General features: G+C 40.4%; 1 protein-coding gene across 1 annotated transcript in view; it reads left to right on the top strand.

Moving 5' to 3' along the window:
• Positions 1-23308, top strand: part of ly75 (lymphocyte antigen 75) — a 57804-nt gene extending 34496 nt beyond the window's left edge. Inside the window, exons 21-35 of the mRNA XM_061234657.1 lie at positions 158-294; positions 4837-4942; positions 5090-5253; positions 6325-6448; positions 7335-7555; positions 7934-8096; positions 9335-9493; positions 10662-10784; positions 11373-11558; positions 12494-12717; positions 15846-16017; positions 16528-16686; positions 16961-17083; positions 18737-18913; positions 20242-23308. Coding sequence (XP_061090641.1) covers positions 158-294; positions 4837-4942; positions 5090-5253; positions 6325-6448; positions 7335-7555; positions 7934-8096; positions 9335-9493; positions 10662-10784; positions 11373-11558; positions 12494-12717; positions 15846-16017; positions 16528-16686; positions 16961-17083; positions 18737-18913; positions 20242-20432 — 2429 coding nt within the window. The 3' untranslated portion in view covers positions 20433-23308. The remainder of the gene's footprint in view (positions 1-157; positions 295-4836; positions 4943-5089; positions 5254-6324; positions 6449-7334; positions 7556-7933; positions 8097-9334; positions 9494-10661; positions 10785-11372; positions 11559-12493; positions 12718-15845; positions 16018-16527; positions 16687-16960; positions 17084-18736; positions 18914-20241) is intronic.
• The last annotated feature ends 657 nt before the right edge of the window (positions 23309-23965 follow it).

Raw genomic sequence — 23965 nt, 5'->3', positions numbered from 1 at the left:
TTATTTTGCTTAGGCATATGTATAACACTCTGTAATCTGTGAAAATCCTCATGAAAATCCACTATTCAAAAATGCCACTATTCATTCAAAGTGCTTCACTTTGTGGTGAGTTATAAAGGTGGATTTAACTGCTCTTGTTTGGACACTTTCTTCACAGAGCGAGAGTACAGCTGTGACACACCCTTGCCATTTGTGTGTGAGAAAGTCAACATCACGACTGTGGAGAAAAACCCACTGGAGCCCCGCCCGGGCGGCCTGCCCTGCGGGAACGATTCTCTGGCCTTTAGAGACAAGGTTACTGTTCTGCAGTTCTCTTACAGTGCTCTTACAGTAGCACTGCAGTACCTATTCAACAGCAGGCTCTCTAGTGTACTCCTGTTTGTTTGCTATATACCGTAATAATGGAGGCAGGAATATCATATAGGTCATGTCTGTTAAGAAGGAATATTGAACGATGAATTAAGCAATATTTATTGAGGTTTAAAGCAAACTTTGCCGTGGGCTCTGCCTCTCATCGCTGCCTGTTATAAGCCAGACGAAACAGGGAGTGGCTACAACCTCCCTCTCGTGGGGATCTTGAGAAGCAGAGCTCACCGGTGGATGCTGGGGTGGTGGTGGGAGCGCAAACATTTTTAAGGCATGAATTAAGAATAGCAGGATTCCAAAACAGGCAGTGCGGCAGAAAGAGCCAGAGCAGCACAATGGCTTTAGCGTGCTGGAGGAACCAGGCAGCAGGGTAGCTTTGTGTGATTGCATCAGCGCAGATGTGGCTGCAGCTAGCAGGCAGCAGAGCATGGCAGAGCGTGCAAAATGAACAAGAGCCTGAACAGGTAAGGTTGGTGCTTTATATAGCCCCTCCCATTAGACATAAAAATCACGAGGGGGCGACGCTTCTTAAGTTGTCTGCCCGAACTTGATCTGCAGGCTTCGCTCCAGTTAAGCCAATTTGAGTAGGTATACTTGAAAAATAGAGAATTGAACAGAAGATACTGTTTCAGATACAGTAGTATGACCTTCTATGGTCAGCTAATTCGAGACAGCTGTCTATTTTAGTTCACTTGGATCTCTCAGTTGCTTCTGATACTGTTGATCACATTGATCAACAGTATCTTTTTGGACAGAATGCACACACTTACAGGAATCTGAGGCACTGCCTGTGAGTGGTTTTCTTCCTATTTGTCAAACTGCCAACAATCTGTTAGGCAATTCATGCTGTGCAAAAGATGATGTGAGGTATGCACTTGAACATCTTGTTCAGCCTGTATATGCATCTTGGATTTCATTGTCATGCTGATGAAACTACTAAATTATAGAATACTTACATTGACTCCATAATGTAGGGATCTTATCTCTATGTCCTCACACATGGCACCAGAAGCAGTCTCATTAGTCAGTCTCATATTAATGGCTAAATTATTAAACATGTCAAACATGATTTTTAAACATGTTAAACATGAAATAACCAATAACTTAACAGCATGTGTAAGTCATTTGAGGTGGGAGGATAAACATTTATCTAAACAATAATCAGACGGAACGACAAGGTTTAAAACCTTGTTTTCTAAATACACGAGACCAAACAGCTTATCATGGATTAGATTAGTGCCAGGGAGATAACAACAGTTAAAAGAAAGGCAGGTTGTGAACTAGAAAACGCTGAAGCAGTGGTTGTGATGATGTTTCCCTGGTGGGGTTGGCCTAGCTTAGGTTCTGTGCTAAGCGTGTGAGAGTGTGCGAGAAGTGCTAAGAAGAGAAAGATTTTTATAGTAGCCTTACAGGAAGTGATGCACTGTACTGCACCAGACTTGCCATCTGTCTCATTTGAATTGAGTTCTTTGGTTTTTCCCATGATGATGGATGACAAAGGAATTTTCCATGCTTGTTACCTCAATTTTCTACTGTAGGGAAGCCAGCTTATTAATACAAATATTTAATTAGCCATTCATGTGACAGCAAATAAACGCATAAAAGCGTGCAAATGTGGTCAAGAGGCTCAGCTGTTTATCAGACCAAGTGTCAGAATGGGGAAGAAATGTGATTCAAGTGACCGTGGAATGATTGTTGGTGCCAAACAGGGTGGTTTGAGTGTCTCAGAAACTGCTGATCTCCTGGGATTTTCATGTACAACAGTCTCTAGAGTTAGCAGAGAATGGTGCAAAAAAACAAAAAAACATGCAATAGGCAGCAGTTCTACAGGCAGAAACGCCTTGTTAATGAGGTCAGAAGAGAAGAGCAAGACTGCTTGAAGCTGACAGGATGGTGACAGTAACTAACCACGCACGACAACAGTGGTATTGCAGAAGAGCATCTCTGAACATACAGTACAGGCCTGGCAGAGCATCACCCGAAAGGACACCCAGCAACTAGCGATCTGACAATGTGCACTTTAACCACATGTGATTTTTGCCTTAAACTAATCTCCAAAAAAGACAGAGGTATTGCTAGTTGGTTCCAGGCAGTCTGGCAAATTTTTCATAGCCATTATTTGAAGCATTCAAAAACCATAAAAGCTGAGCTGTCCCTTATCCCACATTAATTTAGTGGTCAAGACTTCTTATTTTCACGCGGGTAATATGGATTATATTCTACATTAGTGGCTTAGTACAGAACGCAGCAGCCAGAGTGCTTGCCCACACACGCCGCTGGCAGCATGTCACTCCTGTCCCTAAGTCATTGCACTGGCTCCCTGTTAAATTCAGGGTGGAATTTAAAGTGCTGCTGACTACAGTACAAAGCACTTCATGGCCTTGGGACTTCATATTTTCAGGATTTAATTGAACCATATGTTTCCGTTCAGGCTCTTCACACTGCCACTGCTAAACTATTGGTGGTTTCTTATTACTGTCACTATGTCAGGCCCATGGGCATGAATGTTTTGGTACATCCCATGAGACCGGCGAGCTGAGGATAGATAGTGTCATCGTTGTTGTTGTTGCGTTTTGTACACAAATCTGACCGTTCACTCATAACTACAATTTTTTTTTTTTAAGTAATCAAAAACTGCATATTAAGTTGCTGCTGTTTCCTTCTATGATGAAATGCACATGTAGCATAGCATTTAGCAGTATAGCACATTCAGTATATCGCCAACCAGTGGGATCGGCACTTTACTTCTGAGCAAAACCTTTGCCCATCCAGTACATGGATTTCCGGATCAAAACACAATTTCTTAATGGAAAAAAATTCATGAGAGTTTCACATTTATTTTTTCTGTAATTTAAGCTGCCATTTTATACTTGGACATTTTTATTTGAACCCATTGCTCTCTTAATTGACACTGACAATTCTCCACCAGCCAAAATAATTATTTTGCTAGCAAAAAGCTAACACCACGGGCAAGAGCAATGCCAGCCGATTTTGCTGGAGGATGTGTGGCTTCACCCTTACTTGTTCTCACATGCTTACAGTAAATCCTCAGATTGTGTCCGGGATTCTATTTGAAGCCGGGCCTCAGATAATAGCCGGGGGCGTGGTCGATTCGGACAAATAAAGGCCGGCCCCCAAATACAAGCCGGGGTAATATTGCCTACCAGTAGGGCTATCAGTCCATGAGCACTAGAAGACATTGTTTCGATTTTTTATATTGTTGGTTGGTTTAATACTGTTGCCAATGAAAAGTCGTTGTCCTACACCATGGGTCTCCAACACGTTGCTCTCAAGCTACCAGTCGCTGGCCGCCCCCTTCTGAGTAGCTTGCCAAAGGCTGAAGCAGTATACATTTAAACACAGTTGTTGCCGCGAGGCATTTCAGCCTACGAATTTAATAAAAAGTAAATCAGGCAAAATTTAAAATTAACTTAATTTAGGCTACTTGGCTACGCAATAATGTTTCCATGTATTTACAGCACAGCGCATGTTCAATGAATGAAAGCGGCTGCCTTGGCTCGCAATAAACAGATGGGTGGAAATCCTGACACTCTTTCAACTACATAAAACTTCATCAAATACCCCCCAGATTTCAGTGCCCATCAGTCCCAACATTTAGCAATAGAATCAAACAGTCCAAAAGTCAATTAAATCGCAAACCAAAGCAAAAATCTTTTGATAGCCTACCGGTATGCTGCTCCAAACGAAACACATCTCATAATAAAACGCACTTTAGGAAAAAAATCTCCTTAACTTGCTGTTATCTACGCTAATTTGTTATTGTTCATGAAGGCGTGTCTGGCAAGTTGTTATTTTATGAAGACGCATCTGTTTTGGCTTTCACTAATGGTTCAGCTACTCAAGTTGCATTTCTGAATGGTTACAGGAAGTGCTGAACAGTGTTGGCCCACTTTAAGTGTAGCCTTTTACTTTATTTCTAAGAATAAAATTCTACAACAGAAGCCTCATAAGAAATAAAGGCCTGCCTTGAATACAAGCCTGCCCCAAATAAAGGCCTGTGCTTTGTGCAGCCTAAGTAAATAAAAGACCCCGGTATTCCTCTTCTGTAAAACGCCCTGGGATATAAACGTGAAGAACTATAAAACAGCTTGTTCTTGTCTGTTAGATCCTCAGATTAAATGGTAAGGTTTGGTTGTATATAGAAACATTTACCTTGCATTGTGTTGTTTTTCAGTCTTTTTTCCCTTGTTTCCAAAATGAACCAACATGAGCCACTGAAACACTGAAACAGAATTGAAAAAAATATTCCCATGTGTATAGAAAATCACTCTAGGTGTTTGCAGTCACAACGGGCAATTTAGATAGTTTCATTGTATTTGTCTTGTATTGTATTGTATCAGCAAATGAGGAAAACAGAAAACCTCCTGCTATAGAAGGCATGTATTACTTGAAAGAAAGAACGTTAAAATGAAGTTGTCTGAATACAGTTTTCCCCTCCCCCACCGCCAGTGCTACACAGTGTTCAAGCCTTTGTTGCTGCCGTTTGAAAAAGCCAACGAACACTGCCAGAGTCTGCGAGGGACCTTGCCAGTCATCTCCAGTCAAGCAGAGCAGGGTGAGAGAACCATCCCAGCTCTCGCCCTGTCAGTCACTCCTGATCTCACAACCCCTCCCTTTTCACTTTCTCCGGTGCTGTTCTTCTCATAAGCTTCCGGCCGGTTTACAATCGATTATTGTGTTTTTTGTTTTTTTGCCTAAACAGATTTCATCATGTCCCTGCTGCCGGATCATTCACTCAGTAAATTGTGGATTGGACTGAGGCGTAGGCATAACAAGCCAGAGTGGAAGTGGCTGGACGGTTCTTCCTTGACCTTAGATAACTTCAACACCTTACTGCATGGGCAGATGCGCTATCTGCCCATCCATGTGAGTTTTGAGCTTCGCATGGCTCTTCTGAGTAAGCAACATACACTCACCAAGAACTTTATTAGGAACGTTTTTACGTTATTCCACCTACTTATTTGCGCGATTATCTAATCAGCCAATTGTGTGGCAGCAGTGCAATGCGTGCAATGTAGATACGGGTCAGGAACTTCAGTTAATGTTCACATCAACCATCAGAATGGGGAGAAAATGTGATCTAATTGACTTTGACCGTGGAATGATTGTTGGTGAGTATCTGAAATTGCTGATCTCCTGGGATTTTCACGTAGAACAGTCTCTAGTTTGCATAGAATGGTGCGAAAAACAAAAAAACATCTAATGAGCAGCAGTTCTGCGGAGAGAAACACCTGTTAATGAGAGAGGTCATGGAGAACCACACATTACAACAGTCGTATGCAGGAGAGCATCTCTGAACACACAACACATCATAACTCTTAAGTGGTTAGGCTACAGCAGTAGAAGTCTAAAAAAATACGTAATAAATTCCTAATAAAGTGCTTGGTGAGTGTATATTAATTTATTTTGGGAGACTGGGAAAATGCTTGGTTAGACTTACTTGTCATTCAATGCTTTTTTTATTTATTGCTTTGAACATCTTTCTTGCCCATTTTGCAAAACCAAGTGGGATTCCCGTCCACAATATATTCTATTAATCCTACACCAGATAATGAGGTGTACTACAGTGGCAAGACACTAGTATATTATATACATTGCTAGTAAATTTCCAAATTATCACAATCACTATTACAATCTCAAAGTAAGCTCCCTTGTATTTCATGCTTTACCCCAATAAATACAGTGTGTCAGATGTGATGTAGCCCTTACAGTGGGTACAGTTGTACGTTATATAAAATGTTTAGAACACCCCTTCATGTGTATTTTACTAGTTATTTTACTTGTTATGGATGTGATGATTTAACTTGTGGAAGAATCTATGCACTTGTAAATCACTTTGGCTTAAAAGATTCTGCCAAATGGCTAAAATGTAAATGTAAAATGGTGCGTCTTTTGAGTTTTAATTTTAATTCCCTGTTCCTCTTTCCTCTGTATAAGAGCATGGGAAATCTGGATCTATGCACATTCATGTACAATGGCCCGAGCGTAGAAATGATGGGTACCTGGGACTACACAACCTGCTCTGATGCGCAGTTCTTCGCAGTCTGCCAACACGATGCAGGTAAATATGTGGAGAAGCCTGTGTGCATTGAGGCTTGTGAGGTGATGAAAATGCTACGTACATCATGGCAACATTGCGATTATAACGAGGATGCTGTTGATTTGCGATGCTGCAGCTTTCCCCGGAGAACGACCCTTCAACTAAACAACTCTAATATCAAAACTGCTTTCGCACCATCGTCATTAACAGGCTGTATGAGTACACTGCGTGCCATTCCCAACTTTTCCTCTGGATGTATTTTTTCTTAGCTGGCTCTTAACCCTGGCCATTCTGTCCCAGGCTTTCCCTTTAAAATGAGTATTCAAACTCTCTGTGATTTGGCATCAGTGCGGTTAATTTGCTGTTGAGGGTGCTGACTTCTGACAGTGTGCTTCCCTCCCACGGTCTACAGCCACAGGCAAACTCTGTAATGAAATTGCCAGTCATTTACTTTTGCTGCAATGCTTTTTTGCTTATCTAAATCCATTTAGAGGATTCTTTTTTGTTACAGTTATCTATGTGCTCTGGTACCAATATCAACCTGCAAATGTTATGAAGAGTAATATAGAGGCATAGCATCAAAACATTGCACCCTTTGCAGTATAATGTGAAAGAAGAGTATATGTGGAACAAACATCTTGAATAATCAAAGAAATCTGCAGAAAGGAACAGGCTCTACTCTCCACCAACAGAAAGGAAACAGATCAGATGAATATCAAGTTTACGAAGGACCACTGTATTAAAATATGCATTGGGTATACTTTAGTGGTAGTAAAAGGAGATCTTTGCTGGGCTGAATGGCCTATTCGTGTCGTTATCTTATGTCAAATAGTGTTCTCAATTGGGAAGGAAGCGGAGGCCAGGTGTCCATATAGCAAAAATAAATCTTCTATGTAATCAATTTCAGACAAACCAGAAAGCCCCAAGGCCCCAGAAGGAAACTTTGCTGTGGGAAACCACACATACAAAATCTTGCAGAAGAACATGACCTGGTTCGCAGCTTTGGAGTCGTGTAAGGAGCTGGACATGGACCTAGCCAGTGTGTTGGACGGATTTCAGCAGGCGGGACTCACTGTAGCCACCAGCAGAACCAACGCCCCCCTGTGGATCGGCCTCTTCAGTGAAGACGTAAATGCCCGCTCTCAGCAAGTTCCCTGTTAAAAGTCTACCCCACTTTTTCTTTCGCCTGTGTGACCACTTAAGTTTAAAACATTTCATAGCCGTGTTTATTTGTTAAATCGTCATTACAAGCTGAACTACTGACACGATTTCAAAGGACAAGCTTCCTTTAATGCTAGGCACTGCTGACTACAAGGCACTCCACACAGTTCTCAGACCAAACTTGTCCTTAAAAATAATTATATCTGTGAACTATATCAGTTTAAAAAAGGTCCCCTCTGAACAGGATGGTAGTGTAGTCAGGAATATATGAAGTATATGAGGAATATATCAGCTGCCAGAATGTGTGAAAGCTCTTCTCATTTGAATACTTCATGTCCCGGCCAGGATGGTGTCCACTATCGCTGGACAGACCACAGCCACACAGTGTTCAGCCGCTGGTTCTCGGAGCCCACCAGTGGACGTTGTGTCTACTTGGACACCGACGGCTTCTGGAAAGCCACCGAATGTGAGCAGGAGCTGGCAGGAGCCATCTGCCACATTCCCCAAGGTGATTGCGTCTGGGTGGATAAGACTTGACTGACTTAACTGAGAACTATCACACATTTCCCCATTGAATCTTTTGCAAATTAAACCAACTTATAAATGACCTAGCAGATGTGACGTAATATACATAACTCCTGGACAGTTTTCACCTATACAATTTGCTGTCAGTGTTGACTTCTAACAGCGTACTTTTTTCCAAAAGTTATTCTCTGCAAGCTACAGTATGAGTAGATGGAGTGGCATGTAGTTTGAAAGTACATGTAGCTAACTGAAGCTGTGTAGCTCATCTCTGTAAACCTGAAACACAGCCTTGTACTTGGTTTATCAAATTTATAAATGAAATTGCTTAGCTGGCTAATATCATGACAGACCTCTGACCTCTTGTTTTTGTAGATCTAAAACACTTCATTTCATATCGAAGAAGGCCTTGTTAGCCTGAATATCTGTCACATCACTGATTACTACTTCACTAGCGTGAAGACAGTTTGATTGGCTTAGATCAGGGCTTTTCAAACTCGGTTCCAGGGCTGTGTTGTGCATGCTAATTTTGTTATGAATTATCTCAGTTCCCCAAGTGTAACAGACTGTCAATCCATCCATCCACTATCAAACCCGCTTATTCCTGGGTGGTCAGGGTTGCGGGGGGTGCTGGAGCCTATCTCAGCATGCATTGGGCGAGAGACAGGAATACACTCTGGAGAGGCTGCCAATCCATCACAGTAACAGGCTGTTGATAGTTATATACTAGACACTAGTCCAAATTATGTCAAATGGTTAAGCATGATACCCAGAATCAATATCAAATGTTCATCAACGGACTTATCAATCAGTCATCTAAGTCAACTAATGTGCTGTGTAGCAAATTTTTCCTTCTGAAAAAGGTAACATTTTGAATTCATTCATTGATAGAATGGTAGGTAAAAATCACTGTGGGTTCCTAAATGCTGGAGGTCTGGATGCCTGGTCACCTGGATAATGAGCTGAACCTACATTCGGTTAAATTCTAACACGGACGTTTTCAATCTCCATGCATGGGGATGCAGCTGGAAGCCCGTGTTCAAATTAGTCATAGAAAGATGATGTAGCTCCACATATTGTTTGGTTTATTAAACCTCAGTTTTGTGTTGCAACACAGGCATCATGCTCATGAAACCTTGCTGTGGAGTATGAGTATCCAAAGGGAATGTTTTTGGGTAGGGCACATGTATTTTATCCAATTTCCACTGTACTTTTCCATTTTAGTTGAAAAGACTCTCGAGGATGCGGCTGTAAAATGTCCGCACAGAGCCAACGGGCCTGGCTGGACGCCGTTCAGAAACCACTGCTACGCCTTTCACCGGGAGGCCTCACGATGGGCCGCGTATGACAAGGGGGACAGCCGTGAAACATGCAAGAAATTAGGTAAGGGTGAACGCTAAGCAGCATTCCTGAAAGTGTGTATACTCAAATCAAAGGGGAGCAATTGTGGGTTTCATAACTGCAACAGCATTAGCTTGTGCATACTAACACTTGAGTATTTACTGTAGGGTTTTTACTCTCTACGAAAACAGGGCACCAATTATGTGGGGGATGTGCTCCTACACGGTATGTGTAGAGTTGCGAGGATTGATCATTAAGACATTTCCATCTTAATAATCCTCACGTCTGGCGCCAATTAGGTGAGATAGATGGTTATACCATCCTTCTCCAAGTAGTGCCGTTATGTAAAATATCTGTCTCTTAAAATATTTTATGATCACTATAAATTGCCCATTTCAATTAATAATTAAATTACACATTTATAGTTAGTTAATCTTAACGAAATCAAGATACTATACATTCAGTTGATACCAAACTAATATAAATGATTCGGCTAAGAAGGTGAAGGCATTTTGGAGATCTTTAAATTAGCAGAGGCTGACTTAAATACAGGAGCAATATTAATACGAACAACCTTGGAAGATATAACAAAGTGTATTATACGCAAAGTACTGAACAGGGCAAAGCACAATTCACTTCAGTACAACAGACTGTGTGAGCGTGCGTCGCTCAGTCTTTCAGCCCTCCCAGTGCTGCAAGCGAGACGCTGGTCCAAGGAAAGTTTCTTCCAGAGAGTGCGTTTGAGGACGCATGTTTGAGGAAGCAAATTTGAGGAAGAGATACAATATGTTTCACCCTTTTATAATTGGAATGCCAACTACGCCCATACTTAGCACAGTATCAACTTGTAGTCCTATTGTCCCTACATTACTAAACTCGCACAGAGGCATTAGTGTAGAGTAATTACCAGAACATCATCCCAGCTAATGTCCCAAAAATTACTCTTTTCCATTTGCCATGACAACATTATGGCTTACTAACATGGGGCTTTGAACCGGTCTTATTCATTTTTTCATTCATGGGAGGTCTACAGTACATAAAACAGGTTTAGAATGTTAATTATGCGTAAAACGTGATACACAAACACAACTTCATTTACCCCAGTAATTTATTTTTTACAAGCATTCACAGGTTATTAAGCCTTTCTTTAAAATTCATACCACTCTTTTGAACATTGAACATGAACATTCTTTTCATCATTTTATTTTAGACCCCAGTGCAGAAGTCTTAACAATCAGAGATGAGGAGGAGAATGACTTTGTGAGAAAGCAGCTGCTGCCTTTGAGAGATCTGGTGGCATTTGTCTGGATCGGCATCTTCAAAGACAATGAAAGTGAGTCCTCTTGTTGCTTTTCATCATGAAAATTGGCTGGCTCAAGAAGAAAGCCAGCAGTAGATAGATTTGTTTTAAGATGTTGGTATCAATGCAGTGTTTGAAGTATTTTGTATGGTTAATGGTGATAATGGGCCTACACAATCGCTAGACTAGTTGCTGTCTTGGTAGATTTTTAAAACTATAACTTGATGAAAGTAGTATAAAATTGCTTTGAAGTCACAATAAGTTTTTCCATAATTTTGTATAGAGGTGGGTGGATTTGTGATATTATACTTAAATTATTGAAAATGAATGATAAATTTGTGCACTACCATCAATATCACTGGAATTAAATTGAACTATTACCCAATACTCTATGGAGCAAGCAAAATCATATGCAAATTCATATTATTATTACATTTGATAATTTAGTAAGTTTGTGATTGACAAATATTGTGAGAACCCTTTGTATAGGCATTTCACAGTTAGATCATCCCGGTCTAAATAAAACATACACTACAGCTTATGGCCATAGTTTTTTTTAATAACAGCAAAAACTTTGACACTTTGAAGACACTGATATTTGTGTTGGTTCCGGGTCTGCAGCTAACCAGCTGAAATGGTACGACGGCACGAACGTCCAATACTCCAACTGGAATGAAGGAAGACCCAACGTAACTGAGAAGTTCATGGCAGGCCTCTCCTCTTCAGGCTCTTGGAAATTATTCACCACGAAACATAGTTTTGACCGCATCAAGCAAGTCAGTGTTGTTGCCTGCAAAATTGACTATGGTAGGTTTTTTCAGCTGTGGTGGGAACTTTGTTCATCTAGTTATTGTGATCAAAGAACATGCTCTGCCCTTTAGATTATATTGAGTGAATATTAATGACTGTGAACTGTCATACACAAATGACTGTGAGTTTTTGTTATTCACAGACAAGATGTACTGTTAGGAGGGGTGGGGTTCGGGAGGGGGCATCTACTCGGGCTGTGGTGTAGGAACTGGGTTTGTAACATAAAAATCTGCAGGCTTGATTCCCAGGTAGGACACTGCCGTACCCTTAAGTACGGTACCCAACTTTGGTCCCTGGATTGCTTCAGTATATATCCAGCTATATACAGTTGCAATCGACTTGAAGAAATATTATGAAATAGGTGAAAAGTACAGTATCAGCTTAACTGGTTGCCAGTAGGGGTGGAACAGTACAAAAAACAAAAAAAAGTAGTAGCCTATCTCCGTTTTCTTATGAAAATGTAAACAGTGACTAATATATATACAAAATTAGGCACATTAACATTAAGTCACCAAGGGGAACTTGGAGTTCTGAATTTAAGTTACGCAAAAAAAAAAGAAGGTCCATTTTAAATTGCAATTGTTTGGTTGTGAAAGTATTCTGACAGTTCATTACCGATCAGGATACAGTAATTTTTTACAGCATTGACAAAGTGGTGATACTTTTATAGTTAGACGTGCGTTGCTGCTTCTATGGTTTCACAGAAGTCAGGTCTCCCCCCGATCATAGGTAGAGCAGCAGGAACATACAGGTGACACATGCACATGGGTTGTATAAATGGATTGTATGCAAGAAAAAAGTTGCGCTGCTAAGAGTGTCTGCCAAATGCCTGTAATGTTATGTAATGTAATATATTCTTGAATGGAGAATTTCCGTGTCCGAACACCAGCATTCTGTCTCTTACACTGTCTATTTCTCCCCCCCCCCCCAAGATTCAAAAGAGGATTTCAGCAAATATGTCAGCGATTTTGAGAATTACGGCAGCTTGAAATACAAGGTGATCCAGAAGAAGTTGATGTGGTCCGATGCTTTGCGGGAGTGCGGGAACATCGGTGGTCATTTAGCCAGCGCTCATGACCTCGCACAAGACGCTCACCTCCAGCTGATGTCCAAGATCGATGGCTTCCCACTGTGGATTGGACTCTCCTCTCAGGATGTAAGGGGCTCTGAGCTATGATGAAATTCCTAACTGTATATATACTCAGTGACCACTTTATTAGGTACAGTGCAGTTGTTGCTTAGATCAAGCATCAGAAGGGATGAAATCTGATCTTGACCGTGGAAGGATTGTAGTATTTATGAGTTAAAATTTCACTTCTAAAACTAGCTAATTCCATCATCTGCATCATCACATTTTTTTAAATAGAATTGGAACCTTGAATTGGATCAGATGTTGCAGCAGAATACCACACGGGGCTACAGTGGGCACAGGCTCACCAAAACAGGACAGTTGAAGATTGTAAAAAATAATATTATTCTGCTGGGCCATGTAGATGGTAGGGTCAGAATTTTGTGCAAACAACATGAATCCATGTGTACATCCTGCATTATGTCAACAGTTCACGCTGGTGTAATGTTGTGGGGAATTTTTTCTTGGCATATTAGTTATTGCCTGGCACCCCTCCTGGAGTGTAGGCTGTCGACAATGGTTTTCCAGAGTGCTCGGTCATGGGCTTTCCTTTCAATCTCAGTCCAGGTGTATCCTAATCTCTTGATATCTGCCTGGAGATCCCGTGGCCAGGTGTTCTTTGGCCGCCCTCTTTATCTATTCCCTTGAGGGTTCCATGTCAGGGCTTGTCTGGTGGGGTTTGACACTGGTTTTCATAATGTGTGCCTGAACCATTGCCATCTTCTTCCAAATTTGTATTCTGCTGGTAGTTGTTGTGTCCTTGTCCACAGATCGTTATTCCTGATCTTGTCTGGCCAGTGGATCTTTAGGATTCTTCTTAAGCAGTTGTTGATCAAGGTCTGCACTTCATTGATTGTGGTACCCCAAGGTACATACTCCAGGTCTCGGTGCCATGAAGCAGCACTGATCGTATTTTTGTTTGTTGTTGTAACACTCCAGAGCTCCAGATGTTTTGAGCTGTAAAAAGACTGTCCTTGGCTAGCCTATTTTTGCTTTTTTACATCTGGATCTATACCGCCCAGCTTGTCGATGATACTCCCCGTGTAAAGGACTCTACTTCTTTGAGCCTTTTGCCTTCGAATGTGGCTGGTTTATCGCTGGTTGCATTCATCCTCATGATCTTTGTCTCTCCCTTGTGGATGTTAAGTCCTACTTATGAAGGTGTAGCTGCTAGTGTTGTGGTCTTATCCTGCATCTCGTCTGCAGGTCGTGCCAGGTCGTCTGCAAAGTCTTAAATCATCCTGCTGTGTCCACAATGTCCACTGAATTCCATTCTTTCTTCCTTCGGTGGTCTTCCTCATTATCCAGTCGATGGTCAGTAGAAACAGGAGTGGAGAAAGTAGGCATCCTCGTCTGACCCCGGTCTTAATCTTGAACTGGTTAGTAAGTTGTCCTTCATGTATCACTCTACAAGTCATTCCAGGATAGCTATTCTTGATAAGGTTCACTAGCTTAGTGGCCACTCCGTGATGTTTGAAAACCTCCCAAAGGGTCTCCCTGTTCTCACTGCCGAACACTTTTTCATAGTCAGGGTTAACATTCAGTTAGGAATTCTACTCTATTGATTGCTCAATGATAATACGAAGGGCAATCTGGTTAACACAAGATCATCTTTTTCTGAATCCCGCTTGTTGGTCTCTTAGCTGGAGGTCAACTGCATCTTTCTCTTTATCCAAGGTAATCCCTCTATAGTTGAAACAATTGCCAAGATCTCCTTTCTTTAGGAGCTTGAGGATAAAGCCCTTTCTACTATGACAGCACTTCTTCCCAGATCTTTCCAAAGTGGGTACAGCAGCTCCACAGTGGTAAATGGTAAATGGTTGGCATTTATATAGCGCCTTTATCCAAAGCGCTGTACAGTTGATGCTTCTTATTCACCCATTCATACACACACTCACACACCGACGGCAATTGGCTGCCATGCAAGGCACCAACCAGCTCATCAGGAGCATTTGGGGGTTAGGTGTCTTGCTCAGGGACACTTCGTCACAGCCCGGGCGGGGGATCGAACCGGCAACCCTCCGACTGCCAGACGACTGCTCTTACTGCCTGAGCCATGTCACAGTGGTGTCCAAGTCTGCACAAGTGCTTGTGCCGGGATGTTATCTGGCCCTGTTGCCATTCCATGCTTTATCTTCTGTACAGCCTTTCTTATCTCCTCTCTACTGGGTTTGTCACAGCTAATGGGGAGATCGGTTTCTGCTGGTTTAATATCTGGGGGGTTTGGTGGTGTTGGTCTATTGAGCAGCTCCTCATAGTGTATAACCCATGTATTGAGTTGGCCTTCTTTAGTTGTAATGATGTTACCTTTTTATCTTTCAGCAGTCTTGGCAAGCTTTCTGTACTTGCCTGTACTTTCCCTTGTCCGCGTTTTTGTAGCACGTTTTACAGGGCAGGGGTGCTAGCCCTACCCTACCTTTCTCATCCGGGCTTGGGACAGGCATATATTAGACCTCTTCATACAAATCGAACATTTAAATGAGTATTGTTTCTGACCATATGCATCTCTTTATGACCACATTTTACCCATCTTTTGATGGCTACTTCCAGCAGGATAACACTCCATGTCAAAGCACACGTTATCTCAAGCTGGTTCCACAAACGTCCCGCAAATGGCTGCACTCAAAACCGCATACTAGCATACTACTCATAGTAAATTTCAGGCTGATTTTCATTTAAATGTAGTACATGCAGTATGCTAGGTATTCAGTTTTGAACACAGCCACTGTGTGATGCTATCATGTTGAAATGGACCAGAATCATTAAGGAGTGTTTTCAGCGCCTTGTGAAATCCATGCCATGAAGAATTCACACTGTTCTGGGGGCACAGGGAGGCCTTATCCATGCCAGTAGTAGAAATGTGTACCTAATAAAGTGATCAATGAGTGTATGTACCTGTAGTATAGTGCCCTCCATAATGTTTGGGACAAAGACACATCATTTATTTGTCTCTATACTCGACAATTTGCGATTTGTAATAAAATGAATCACATATTGTTAAAATGAATATTGTCAGATTTTAATAAACCGTTTTTAGACATTTTGTTTGTCCAAAACATTATGGAAGGCACTGTATATACATACTATAACTATTTACTATTATCCTCCTTTCATGAAATGCAACTGCAATAAACAGTTATACAAACTTTTTTCAGGAAATTGGCTCATCGCTCGAGTGGTCAGACGGGACTAGCAACGACTACAGGCCTTTGGGCTTTTCGTACTCCGGCTCCAAAGGCAACTGCTTGCTCGTGAACAGGACCGGATCGTGGGTGCAAGCAAACTGCACCTCTCTGCAAGAGGGAGCGATCTGCTACATCAGCAACAGTACGCCTTAGTATTCAGTACTTCACTTCGCTTGACGTCACAGCTTTGATTTGTCAATGATGCTCATGGGAAGGTCGGGGAGGTGTATTGCAATCCCAGCAGAGCTTCACACTAGAGTGCAAGCTTGAAGGCAGGCTCTGACTTCAGTGGTGACACGGTCATGGCTGCCTAACCACCTGCACTGGACTTCATCTTTCGTGTAGTGTTTAGTGTGGCTGTTTCATACCTGGGCAACCCAAGCTCGATTTCTGCCTACTTCCTGCCAAATAATAATAGTTATATAATTTCTTCAAACCAAGAGGGCAAAATACTCTGATTGGCCTGACCTTCTCCCCTTAGGCCAGGCCATAGTGCGAACAGTGTGCATAGCTCTTACTTGCCTCTACAGAGATATAAACATAAAGGGCATTATTTGGTGTTTAATCCACATAACATACATGCAAGTAATTTTTATACTGTAGTATTTTTAAACAGTGGTATTATTAACATGGATACTTCTTTTTTACACAGGTTCAAAGCCTTCTCCTCAACAGTCAAATGCTTGTACCAGGATTGCAGGCAATTCCAAGTGGATTCATTACAAAGACCATTGTTACGCATTTGACATGACATTGTTTAATTACTCCGTGTACACAATGGAGGAGGCAAAGACCATCTGTAACAATCTTGGTATGTCAATTCTTTGACTTTTTTAAAATCAACTTTGTTGTGTCTCCACCTTAAATTACTCAGTTGTTTCAGTTGAGAACACCTGGCTCACCTGCTCAACATCACCTAATGTGCAACTTGCATCGGTATTCATTTCATGCTGCAAAAAATGTGTTTCTGAAAGTTAAAGTAAAGCAGTAGGACCGATTAGTCCATGAATTAAGACAAAGGCTCTCTATTCAGCTTCTGATTGGCCCAGGCCTGTGTCAGCATTTGCATTGTACTGTGTTGGCAGATGAATCGTCACAGCTCCTGACCATTGAGGATGCAGATGAAAACACATTTGTCTCCAGATACATTATGGAAAACCCCCTAATCACGAAGCGTGTGTGGCTCGGCTTGGATCCGGACAAACAAGGTATCGAATCATTCTCGTACAACCTCTCCCTCAGGCTCAGAAGCATTCTGCCCATGTATAAAAAGATTTGTAAAAAACATGCAAGAAACATACAGAATGGAGTATACAGAAAATATGAAATACAGTAGCTGTAGAACGGCCATATATAATTCTTACATTAATTCACTAGTTTTTATTTAACGTAATAAGGCACTTCCCAATCATTAATGAAAGGGGCCATAATTATGTAAAAATATATATTTTTTAATTTAATTAAGTAAAACATATTAATCAACATATAGTATATCATTTTTACAAAGATTTTGCATATGGGTGTATAAACCTATTCATAGTCCCATTCTTTCATTAAATACCTGTTATTGAATCGTCAGTGTAAATTCAATTATGATAACTTGCACTGACAATCAGTATAATGAACAATTCTGGAGTATTTCACATTAGGCAAGGTGTGTTTGGATAATGCCTTGTTTATATAGCACTTCAGTCACACATCCTTATACAGAGTGCGCCCTGTCAGAGTTGGAATGTATCCCAATTAACACCAATTAGAAAAAAATTTTTTTTACTTCTAATTCTATTTCTGGCCTTCTCCAAGATTTAACCAAGGTTTAACCAAGCCCTGTTACAATTGCATTCTTTTCATGTTGTTAGTGCTGAATTACATTCAAATAAATTAATACATTTTAGAAGGCTTAGCTCAGTGGCCAAATCAGTATTTTGACTGTCGCAGCTATAGTTTTAGTTGTTTCAAATCAAGGTGTAAAAACAAACAGTTCATATACAGCCACAAATAATTCTTGATCCGAAATCTCTGTGCTTTCCTATATGGTTACACTCCTGTGAGCCAGGAGGGGGCGCCAAAGCTTCTGCATTTTGGGACCCATTGTAAACTGATATATCAGCATTCCACAGCATCCTCAAAGCAGCGGAGCTTCGGGATTTTTATCGTAAATATCATCTGAAAAAATATTTTTGATGTAAAAAAGGGTAACGTTTCACATATAAAAGTATAAAATCTCTAGACATCTGAAAAGAAATTCCTAAAACTGTCCACCTACCAACTTACTGATATAAACATGAATCCAAGTGACAACTGTCACCAATGTTTCACATAAACTAAACAAGCCATGTCACACACACACACACACACGTATAACCTGTTTCCCTACATTTGTTCACTTGAACCTGTGTTTCTTGATCCTACAACATCAACTTTCATTTGTTACACTGAGTAGCAGAGCTCTGTGCATACTCAAGGCCAGCATACTCTTGTGTGTCCCTTTCAGCAAGCCTAAGTGCTTTTTAAGTCTTACCTACTATTTGGGATTTAACCAGTCATATTACAGGATCAAGTACATTGTCCTAAAATCTTTTCACATTTAACATCATTCTAAATCTATGACATACATGGCATTTCAAAGTTATTTTCAAATGCGAAGATAAATCAAGCCATAAAATATCTGTTGTTGGAAGTAAACACTGTGTTAATAAAAAAAATAATGGTTGTGCTTTGTTATACCAATGGGGTATCAAGTTCCGGGGAACTTGCTACTGCACAACTGGCCATTTTTTAAAATCACTTTGGATGAGAGTACAACAATAATAGCATTTGGCGATTTGACTGTAATGTCAATTTTTAAAACTCTTCTTCAGATGACTCAAAGTGGATAGATGGCACCGATGTGGGATTCTCCAACTGGGAGCAGAAAGCAGGCCTGCTCGCAGGGACCGGACACGGCTGCGCGGTCATGATGTCGGGTGACGAAGGCGTGTGGAGCTGGGTCAGCTGCACGGAGATCCGCAGCAGGGTGGTCTGCAAAGCGCCCGCGCGTGAGTACCCTGTAAAACCTCCACTGTGTTCATTTATCGCACACATACATAGGTGCCACTTTACAATAAGAGTACATGAATTGGCGTGAGTGCTTTATCCGACCTTGTCTAAGGTTGGAAGAAGTAGGGGAGTTGGAGGAAATTCATACAGAAGGCCGTCTGGCCATGTATGGATGAGAAAATCCTGACCGAGCGGACTAGATGTCTCCACAGGGAACAAAGGATCCTTTTTTTTGAGGCAAACAGATCTGCATTGGCCTTGCCGAATCTGCCCCAGATCCGTTCCACCTAGTCTAGAATAATATCAGTGTCCGCAACCCCACTTCCACCATCCCCGGCATTGCACTACATTGATAGCTGACTTAATCACTGACTAAGTCACTGACCTTTAGGTGGCGACAGATTACAGAAGCTGCAGCTGGTTTACAGCGGAAATGCTGACCCCAGTTTTTCATTTAGGTTTGCAGTTTTTGGTAAGAATGTATATGGAAGCTTTTCTAGTTTGCAGCAGGAACACTGACCCCAGTTTGTAGTCTTATAGTAGTCTAATAGTCTAAAAGCAGCGGATATGGAACTGCTGCTGGTTTACAGATGCTGTAAACAGATTACAGATGCTGACCCCACCCCAACACTGAACACATAGACAATATGCTGTAAAAGACTCTGAAAGCGGCTATCATAAACGAATAGTAACAATACTACCACTCACTGGATAGCTATAGGTAGCTATGGTGTTCTGGGCACTTTGCCAATTAAGCAAAATAAACAGCGCTTGACAATCCACAGACCGAATGCTGGGAATAGCTTATCACAGCCTCTGGAGGATGAAATATCTGTAGCTCCATGAGTTCAGCTACCAGCAAACAAGAAATGTTTGACCTGCTTACCATTCTCTCCAATTTGCTAGAAGATATTCGCAATGGATGGGCAGATGATGTGGGGATTTATGGGGGCTGCCTTATGTCATCCATGTAATTTTGTCTCTCAACCTGCGCATTCGCAAGATGGAAGAGATTCAGTACTTCTAAGCACCACCCTCTGATGGTCAGGAGGAAGGAAGTCATAATTAGTTAATCATTAACAAATACATTAACTGTTTTTTTCATTCCAATATGAATGGACATTAACCAATGTAGTTGTTACTATGAATTAATGATGTACAAATACATAAACAAAGCTGAACAGCTTAACTTTTATACATTACATTAGTTATTGCCAATTCATGTAACCTTGTTGTAAAGTGTTACCCAAATATACATTAATGGGCCGATTGCACAGCACCCTTCTCTGGACATTCTTGGTAATTGTGCTTTCTTTCTTTATTGAAGAGAGGAGAGGCACACCGGCCGCTTTTGCCTTCTTCTTTATCTTGGTGATAGCAATCCTTGCTATAGTGCTGCTTATGATATGGAAGAAGAAAAGGTCCCGTCTGTCCACAACAGTGCGGTACCAAAGAAACTTTGAGGATGTTGACAGCGCAGACATATTAACCGAAATGGAGAGAGAATCTCTAAAATAGTAACAGAAATGTGCCTTTGCAAAATTAATAGTAATGCTTAAACACAAATATGTATGCAGAACGCCAGACAAACACTCCCTAAACATTCCATTACATGAATTTTGCATGTACTTCTAAAACGTGCCTTCCAGTATATTCACAAACAGTTCCCCAAAATAGCTTTTGGTACACTTTACACTCCTTATATCCTTCTATCAAGCCTGTATAAAATTGACATGTTTTTATTTCAGTTAAAATTAAGTGATGTTGATTGGCACATTAATGTGAGTTGTATTTAAATATTTTTGTTAAAGATTTTTGTTTCAAATACACTGTGTTTTTAATGTAAAAAAACCTTGATATATGTGATATGTGTACATTCAGTGACCACTTTATTTAGGTAGACCTGTACATCAGCCTGTTAATGCAAATATTTAATCAGCCAATTATGTGGCAGCAACTAAATGCATGAAAGTATGCATATTTGGTCAAGAGGTTCAGCTGTTTTTCAGACCAAATGTTGATGCCAGGCAGGGTGGTTTGAGTATCTCACAAACTGTCTCCAGAGTTTGCAGAGAATGGTGCGAAAAACAAAAAACAGCAAAGAGCAGCAGTTCTGCAGGCAAAAATTAGAGGTCAGGGGAGCAAGGCCAGACTGGTCCAAGCTGACAGGAAAGTAACGTAAATAACCTCGTATTACAACAGAGGTATGCAGAAGAGCATCTCTGAACACACAAAACTTTTAAGTGGACAGGCTACAGCAGCAGCACACCAATAGGTCTAGAAAATAAGTCTTAATAAATACCTAATAAAGTGCTCACTGAGTGCATGTGTGCACACAAAGACATCATCTCCAAACTATTGTAGGGATATTTTATGTTAGAGGCTTATCAGGGTTTTCTTCCTCTTGAGCATGCACTGAGATTCATGCACATTTATTTGTTGCAATTATGTAATTATATTTTGTTCTTTTGAAATTCTAATTGCAGATTTAGATTTCTTAATGATGAATTATTAAATTAAACAATGGCAGAGCTTACACCTCAATTAAGGTGTAAAATTTGTGCTCATTAACTGATGAGTTGAAAATCTGCTTATTTGTAAGGCTGGGTTTTGAGCTTTTATTAGTGGCATTTTTGTCACTGTTGTTAAATATTTGCGTTACCGGGGCGAGTGAGATTTTTATTTTTCATTCTAAAAAAAAAACTGAATCCAATTAATTTTTTTTATTCATATCGTTTAGTGTGGATGAATTTAATTAGCATTGCCATCATAGTTTTTAGTTTTTCTTTCCCAATTTGGTGGCTAATTGTACCCTGTTTATTGTAAATTCTTGTGTTCTCCTGAGGAAACCCTGGGGGCCAGGGTTCTTCAAGCCGCTCTGTCTCTGGTCCCTGACCGTGATTCCGAGACGATCATGCAGCGATTCTCTCCCCTGAGTCCCTCACCCTACCCTAATCATTGCCACTCCCTCCCATTATGGCCATACTCAGATCTGGCAGGACCAGGGCACAAACCACGGTCCGCGGTGGGCAACTGCATGCAATGTCCAGTGCCATTGCCTTAACTTTATAGTTGTTCGTTTTACTAAAAAAGTTTGAATGTAATTTTTAAGGCTGTATTTTGGATGATTATATCCTCTAACTGTGCATTCAGCCAATTGGATTACTTTGTTAACCTTAATTATTGTAATGTTTGTATGTACAGTGAGCACCTTTATTTTTTGGGTTATTTGAATTTGATACAATGACAATGCGGTTGAATGCGGACTGTCAGCTTTAATTTGAGGGTATTTTCATCCATATTGGATGAACCGTTTAGAAATGAAATGACATCACCTGCACTTATGTGTTCCTTAGGCAGGTTTTTACATTTTTGTCTTTAGTGAATGCAGAAGAGAGTTGTTGATGTCTAGTCTTGATTCTAGGCTACAATTGCCTTTGGAGATTGTTGTTGGGGTGTGACAACATGATGAAGACAACAGTGTCTATTCAAATGAAGCTACCCATCATAAGGCTCAGAAATAAAATCAAGAACATTTTTCTAATGCTGATTTAAAAAATGAGCAGAGCATCACCAAGGAAGATACCCAGCATCTGGTGTCGCAGACTTCAAGCTGCCATTGCATCCCAAGGATATAAGGCTAGATATTAAAAATGATTACTTTTGTCTAACTTGCGTTAAACTGTTCAATATTTTTGTGAAAATACCCTCAAATTGACAGTCTGCACTTCAACCTCATTGTCACTGTATCGTTTCAAACTGAAAGTAGAGTTCAGAACCAAAATAACAAGAAATGTGACATTATCCGATGGATTATGGTGATCGTTGTATATGCAATCTGAAATAGTACCTGAATCCTTTGAGGCAATGCATTTTCAAGCACATAATGTCATACAGTAGATGCACTGTTTTTAATTCATTGTTTTTGCTGAAGATATTTATTTTTGTCAGATATGTCAATTTTGAATGTAATGTTTCAGGCTATATTTATGATTGAAGCCTAATTTATGCATTCAAACTACTGATTATTTGAGCATCTTGAAACCTGAAACATCTTGAAATTGTATTTGCTTATTAAATATTTTTGATACTTTCAGTAACAAATTTGGGTACAGATACATATACTCTGCACTGTAGTAGTAGTAGTAGCAGCATTGTTTCATTTTGTATTTGAATGATAATTTGTTTGGCAATGCAAAACCCAATGTTTGAAAGTGTATGTATGTACTTGCCTTGAACTTTGAAATAACCAAGGGAAATCACAATTCCATCAATGTAAAGATATAAACACACTTTGAATATGTGATCAGATGGTTTTGTTTTGGAAATGTAAGAATGTATAAAGAAAAACAAAATAGAAAATGAAAAGTCTTCCAATAAACCTTCAGTCTTAACTCTGGTGTAGAGAAAATACCTCACGATGAAAATACCTCATGTGTTTCATACACTGGGGAAATGTGTGTAGTTCATTGTCTTTTTTCCCATAAAGCCCATCTCATACTGTTTTTAACGATAATAAAAATACAACTGATGTTTCTGATTATAATTGCATCTAAGATGAGCAAGTAACGTGAAAGTAACATTACAGACAGCAGGAAGGTCAGATTTTATCTCCCTAAATTTATCTTTCCTTCTCAACCTGCGTTGTAATGATCTTGCGCGAAGGTATATCCTGGCTCTAACAATTCCATGGGGTCACGAATGCCTTTATTTGGCTTAACAAAATTATGAGGCAGCATGTCCTTAGTATTTATACAAGTCACTTGCTGTACAATATGCTTCTTTCTGGTTGAATTGCACTTGTGTTTAACTCGCATTTAAAGGATCACTATCGTTTTCTATCATCTTCATCATTTGCCATGGTGCTTTTGTTGCGCATTACTATAAATCATGCAATTGTATAACCCAGGTTTCATGCAACATATTTGAAGACGTTTTTACAGATTATCCTCTTCAAAATGTTGCTACTCCACTGCTCCAAGTTAGTAGATTTCAAATCATGTTAATTTGGCTACTCTGAAATTCTACGACCCCACTGCTTTAGGCTGCCC

The sequence above is a fragment of the Conger conger genome, chromosome 3 (assembly GCF_963514075.1).
Source record: "Conger conger chromosome 3, fConCon1.1, whole genome shotgun sequence".
Classification (NCBI taxonomy): domain Eukaryota; kingdom Metazoa; phylum Chordata; class Actinopteri; order Anguilliformes; family Congridae; genus Conger; species Conger conger.
The sequence above is the reverse complement of the archived record's forward strand: the minus strand, read 5'-3'. Positions and strand labels throughout refer to the sequence as shown.